Source organism: Mycteria americana, chromosome 14, assembly GCF_035582795.1.
Source record: "Mycteria americana isolate JAX WOST 10 ecotype Jacksonville Zoo and Gardens chromosome 14, USCA_MyAme_1.0, whole genome shotgun sequence".
In the NCBI taxonomy this organism is placed as follows: domain Eukaryota; kingdom Metazoa; phylum Chordata; class Aves; order Ciconiiformes; family Ciconiidae; genus Mycteria; species Mycteria americana.
This window is the reverse complement of record NC_134378.1, coordinates 9,275,730-9,281,998: the sequence shown is the minus strand read 5'-3', so window position 1 is coordinate 9,281,998 and position 6,269 is coordinate 9,275,730. Positions and strand designations below refer to the sequence as shown.

The 6,269-nt window shown below is 51.0% G+C and overlaps 1 protein-coding gene across 1 annotated transcript; it reads right to left on the bottom strand.

Moving 5' to 3' along the window:
• Window positions 1-260: 260 nt before the first annotated feature.
• Window positions 261-5,548, bottom strand: CEBPB (CCAAT enhancer binding protein beta). Its single transcript, XM_075516759.1, has one exon. It carries the CDS (start codon window positions 5,268-5,270, stop codon window positions 4,284-4,286), a length of 987 nt encoding a protein of 328 aa, XP_075372874.1. The 5' UTR covers window positions 5,271-5,548; the 3' UTR covers window positions 261-4,283.
• Window positions 5,549-6,269: the final 721 nt, after the last annotated feature.

The window sequence follows — 6,269 nt, the reverse complement described above, 5'->3', positions numbered from 1 at the left end:
GCTCAGGAGAGCAGTAATAAAAATTTTTTTGCATTAGCAATCGGTAGCAAAAGGAGTTAGAAGCAAGTTTGTCATTACTCCCCGTCCACCGTACAATCATCTATACCCAGTACAAACTGAATGGAGAACCCTGCCATTCCAGTTTGGTGGTGCTTTAGACTCCCTTTGTATCGGTATGAATGACAGAAAAATGCAAGACAATCTTTTTGTATCTTAAGCAATATCACTATAAATAACAAAAGAAGATGTGTAATTTGGCCTCATATACATTTTTTCTCTTTATTAAAGCAGATACTGAGTTGCATTGACTTTTATTCTGGTCACAGCTAATGAAACATTGCTTGGAAACTAGGTAGTATGAGAGTAACTTTGTATTTTTACACACATCCACATCAATGACAGTTGTTCTAGCAATGAAACTGTAAAGGCAAACATTGTGCACAAAGCTTTTTTTAGGTTGTAATTTCGATATCTGAAGGCTATTGCAGAATTTCAATGAGGAAAAAACCATACTGTTATCAACTGTGATCAAGTCTCCTGCCCAAGAACCCTTTGGTGCATGTGTGCAATTTGGGTGATTTTATTTGATAGAGGAGAAACAATTAGTATAGAAACAAGCGTAAATTTTCCTGCATCTTCCAAGAGTCACTAATGGAAGGCAGTGGGAAAAGTATGAAAGCAACACCACAGTGTCAGAGGTGCATGGGATTGTACATGCTTTGGGCAGATAAGCAGAGAGTAATAATTTCTATTAATAGATAGAAGAACTGCTAACAAAATTATAATTGTATTTTTAAATATTTTGTTTTAAAATGATACGTATGATTCCTTTTGCAGAACTAAGCACAACTGAATTCAAACAGCTAGCAAATTATAAAACAGTGCTATAGATGCTTTGGAAAGGGGAAGTCAGTGCTAGGGATTTGATCTTACAGACTTATTTCTACCTAGGAAGAAACTCTGTTATTTTAGTAGTAACGAGAAAGACCTGTATGAATCAGTCAATGTAATAAATAATTTGAAAGGGGGGAAAAAAAAAGTCCATAGGAAATGCTGTTTGTAAACTTCCATAAAATTCTAAACAGACTACTGGGGTAAGCGCCTTAACTTTTCTGCATGGTTTGCCTGCATATAGACTGCAAAGTCTTACCGCAAGCTGTACTGAGTCGCTTTAGCATAAGAAGTTCAACAGACCCTGTCAGAAGACGACCGAGACAGACCAAGTACTGCTTTCAGTCAACTGAATCTTATTTGTAATGGGAAACTATATCAATATTTGGAGCAGAGCCACTGTTTGGACAGGGATTTTCCAATTCCCCCACTGCGATTAGAAAAGGTATTTGGAATCCTTTGTCTACTTTAGTGCTCGGAGTTTTCTCAGATTCATTTCCAAACTATTTTTTTCCAGACTATTTTTTTCTAGGAAATGTTTTAATTACAGGGGCTTTTTCACATGCTTGTTTATAAAGCAGGGTATTTCATGACCCCCATGCATTTAATAGCGCTACAAAGCTCCTAAAATGTAAGTTTTGTGGGTAATACAAGATTAAGAATGAAGGATTCGGGAATTCTTTTTCTGACTCTTTCATGGATTCCTTCTGAGACTAGTGTAAAATTGGTGCATTCATGTCCTCGATTTTTCTGTCTGTAATTGCATCTTTCTGACAAAAACGCACTGCTGCATGTTTCCTCCTGAACGAGAAATCTGTAACCCTAATTAAGAGATACACTGGAATACAGCAGTAATTTAAACATCATTCTTTAAATTGCAGCAACACCACCCTGGCTCTCCTGAACTATGGCAGGCAAAGTTTAAGGATGGGGATTAGCTGATTCATGCCTGATAGAGCTCTATCTCCAAAACTGGACTATTATTTAAACAAATATAAATACCTTTAGTACATCTTATCTTTCAATCTACCCTGCCTTCCAGCCCCCACAAACTGAACTTTTGTTGGAAGCTTTGTTATTTAGAAAGAAAGAAAGAAAGAAAGAAATGTATCTGAGGACATCTTCAGTCCTCCAGCGATTCCACCCTCAGCAGCACTGGGCTCTGACTGGGAACACTGCTTGAAAGTTTGGGTAACATTACATGGCCTACAGCACAACAAGAAAATAGGATCTAACGATGTGGGTAAGTTTCGTAACTACAAGAATAGTAGAATAAACAGCCACAGGAGGCTGGAGTAATCATCATCACGAGGGACAGTCAAGACAAGATCTAACGTCTATCTTGCCTGCAAGAACTTGAGTCATGCTGGTGCAGGAGCTAGCTCACCCAAGAAAGTCTATTCTTAGGGTCTCATGAAAACAACTTAACTGCACTGTACAAATTAAAAAGCAAACGGGAGAAATCTGTATCAGGACTAACACTCCACTGCTTACTACTGCACAGCTCCTAGCAGGAGCTATGGAGGCATTGTGGGAGCAGGGAGTGTGTAACACATTGCAGTAAGAGCTCTGGGAGACTGACCCGCAGGAGGCTATGATCTTAAGTGTCAAAAAAAGCAGAACAGTTCTTTCAGGAGAAAAAATGCTTTGCTTAAAGAAACACTAGAAGTAAGCCACAAAGTCAAGATTTGTCCTTCTGCAACCCACTGCTGTTTGTATTGGAATGTATAACAGCAAATTCAAGTCCACTATCTTTATACTGAAAAATCCTTCTGTGTTTAGCTGTCAAATAGAGCATAGACGATTACGGAGTTTCTTTTCTGGGGCACTGGGAATCTGGATCTAAAAACTTAACGCTTAAATTTGGCCTAACAGGAAAACGGAAAATGCTGAGTAAGACCCGATCATTTGCCCAACTCCCTCCACGTAACCAGCTTGAGACTGTTAACTTCTTACAGACCTCAACACAGCAGCATACCGTGGGGGAAGTAACAGAGCCTGGGAGCCCTGGCAAGGCTGGCTTGTTCCATCGGCAGGCAGAGCCTTAGTTAGGCTAAAACAAAGTTAGGCCTGCTACAAACTTCCTCCTCCTCTGCCACCCCCCCCACTTATCTGTCGCTTGCCCCCAACAAACACGCATGCACACAGAAATAAACACCTCTCCACAGAGAAACTCTACCTACAGTTTTTAGAAAAATGACTCAAGAAAGAAGGTAAGGGAGTTGTTCATATGCCTCTCACCTGGCCGGGTTTCATGAGCGCTTCCTGAGCAATGACCGAAATTACCGACATCCAACAGAAATGCTACTTTCTCATGTTTATTCCTGTAAACTACAAACATAAGAAATGCTGAATCATAACTTAGAGAATAGAAACTCTGTAAAGAGAAAAAAAAAACTTTCAAGCTTCCTCCCCTACTTTTTCTTCCTCCCTCCCACTGCAGACTTGGTGTTACTTTGCCAAAGATTGGTCATGGCTTGGATAGCACATCTCGCTCTACACGTTCCGAACAGCAAGAAGTGCAAAAAAACCCCAACACAAACACCTCCTCCCCAAACAACACCCAAGCGGCAGCTAAAGCAAGTGATTAGAGGAAATAATATGAGGCAACAAGAACTGGCTAAAGCTCCCAGCTCTGCTCTTTGCTGGGTTTCTCTTGGGGTTTTTGGTTTTGTTTTTGGCGGGTTTTTTTTTTCCATTCTCTGAGTCACAGAGAAGGTCGAAAGACCAACAAAAATCCTGATCCCTGATCACAGCACTGAGCCAGATTCAGCTAGGATTTCAACCCTGCGTTTAATCTACCTTTAAACGTGCCTTCAAAATAAAACAAGCTACTTTTTTTAACCTAGTCATAACGTTTATTAAAATTGTTCATTAATGCTTCAAATGTAGCAAGAATGCATAGATCCCAAAATATACATATGTATTTTCTTATAGAAATAGATTATTCTTTATAATAAAAAAACTGTAGGAACATCTTTAACAGATTACTCAATTCATGACTGACAGTTACACGAGATTGCATCATGTACACAGCATTCCCAGCCATGCTTAAAGGATTGCATCACTTTGCCCTCGCTCTCCTCTCGCTCCTTTAAATACCCCCAGCGCCCAGCAGCCTGCAGAGCCCGCCCGGGGCCGGGGCCCCACCGCGCCGCCCCGCTGACAGCCCCCGGCCCCCGGCGAGGTCCCCGCGCCGCGGCGGGACCTTCCGCCAACATGTAAATAAAGACCAAAAAAAAAAAAAAGAAAACCAACAAAAAAAAATTAAAAACCAAACCAGCTCAGCCCACCCACCCGCCCCCCGGGCTCTCCCCTCGCCCCGGCCCGAGGGGAGCGCAGAGCGGGGCAGGGAGCCGGCGGCTCCGCTCGCCCCGCGGCCCGGCCGGGGGTCAGCAGCGAGGCGAGGAGGCGAGCAGGGGCTCGGGCAGCTGTTTGAACAAGTTCCTGAGGGTGCTCAGCTCCCGGGAGAGCTGCTCCACCTTCTTCTGCAGCCGCTCGTTCTCGGCCGTCAGTTCCAAGACTTTGTGCTGCGTCTCCAGGTTGCGCATTTTCGCTTTGTCGCGGCTCTTGCGCACCGCGATGTTGTTCCTCTCCCGGCGGAGCTTGTACTCGTCGCTGTGCTTGTCCACGCACTTCTTGGGCTTGTTCTTGCCCGCCGGGGGGGCGGAGTAGCCCCCGCCGGCGGCGGCGGACTTGGAGGGCTCGGAGGGGTTGGGGGTGCCGGGGGGGCTGGAGGAGGAGGAGGTGGACAGGTTCCCGCTGCTGCCGCTCGGCACCGACTGGTAACCCAGGTAGGAGCGCACGGTGCTGCCGTAGGGTGAGGACATGCCCCCCGGTCCCGGCCCGGCTCCCCCTTCTTCCTTACGGGGCCCTTTGCAAGAGTCCAGGGTCTCGAAGACCGGCTCCACTTTGGTTTCCACGATCTGGGGCGGGAAGCAGCCCGGCAGCCCCCCCGGCTTGTGGCTCTGGCTGGCGCAGGGGTGGCTGTGCCGGGCGAGGCTGATGTAGGTGTAGTCGGGCTTCTTGCTCCCGCCGCTGCCTTTATAGTCCTCGGCGAAGAGATCGGAAAGGAAATCTTGGCCGCCGCCGCTGCTGCAGGGAGGCTCAAAGTTGCCCCCTGCTGCTGCTGCGGGAGGCGGCGGCTGCGCCGGCTGCTGGGATGCTAAGGGGTCCAGGTAGGGGCTGAAGTCGATGGCTCTCTCGTGGTCCCCTACGGTGAGCTCGGTCATGGAGCGGCCCCCGGCCGCCCGCGGGTGCAGCTTGTTGAGAGCAGCCAGACAGTCCGCCTCGTAATAGAAATTGGCCACTTCCATGGATTTAAAGGCGGGCGGCTGGATGGGGAGGCATGCTGCGTCCCAGGCCACCAGGCGTTGCATGAACGCAAAGGGGGATGCGGGGAGGAGAAGACGACGCAGGGGGGCCCCCCCGGCAGAGGGTCAAGCTGCCGCCGTGGGGTGGGGGGGCTCCAGACCCTGCCTCAGTCCCTGGCGCCGGGCACGGCCCCCGGCTGCGCTGCCCACCGGGCTGGGTCAGGTCCTGCGGCGCGGCGGGGCTTCACCGCTCCGGGTGCTGCGGCGGGAGCTGGCGCGTCTCCTCCGGACCATCTGGTTCTGGGTCCCGCGTCCTAAAGTCTCTGACTTAGGAAAGTTCCTTTCCTCAGTTATTTATAGGGGCGGTGGATCCCATAGCAACAGGCGCGTCACCGCCTGGCCGCCTGCCACGCTGCACGCTCGGTAACTGCTGGCCCCGGCCCCGGAGGAGGCACCCGGGGCGGGTGTGCCGGTGCGGTGCCCCGCCGAGCCGGCCGCAATAAAACCGGGGCTTTGCTGGGGAGGGAGGGGAGCGGGCTGCCGGGCCCCGCAGGTGAGCTCGGGGCGGATCGGGGCCCGCCGTGGCGAGGGCCGCGGGATGGCAGCGGGCACCGCGCAGCCCCGGGGCGGGGGGGGCCGCGGGGACACACGCGTGTGCCGGGACGCTGCCGCTGCCTCCCGCCGGCCTGGGCCCCGGCTCCCGCGCCTGAGAGCGGGGCTCGGGGCTGACGGTGCCGGGGGTCGCGAATCCCGCCTGGGTGCCGGTTCACCCTTGGGGAAAGGAAGGCAGGAGGGGGTTTTCCGAGTCCTTTTGCCAGGGCAGGGGAAGAGCTGCCACTGGCAGGCAGATCCCGTTACGCTCCGGCCGGCCGGCGCCCGGCTGAGCGAACCCCGCGGGCAGGCCGCGCGGGCCGTGGGGCGGCGCGGGGCGAGGCGGGCGGCGCGGGCGCGGGGCAGGGCGCGGGGCCCGGCTCCCTCCCGGCGGCTGCGAGCAGCCGGAGCCGGGCAAACGCGGAGCTCCCCTCCCCATCTCTTCGTGCAGGGACGACGGCCTCAAAGTTTGCC

What these genes read in the sequence shown, in the direction of transcription:
- CEBPB (XM_075516759.1), bottom strand. Translation starts at nt 5,270, where the DNA reads ATGCAACGCCTGGTGGCCTGGGACGCAGCATGCCTCCCCATCCAGCCG.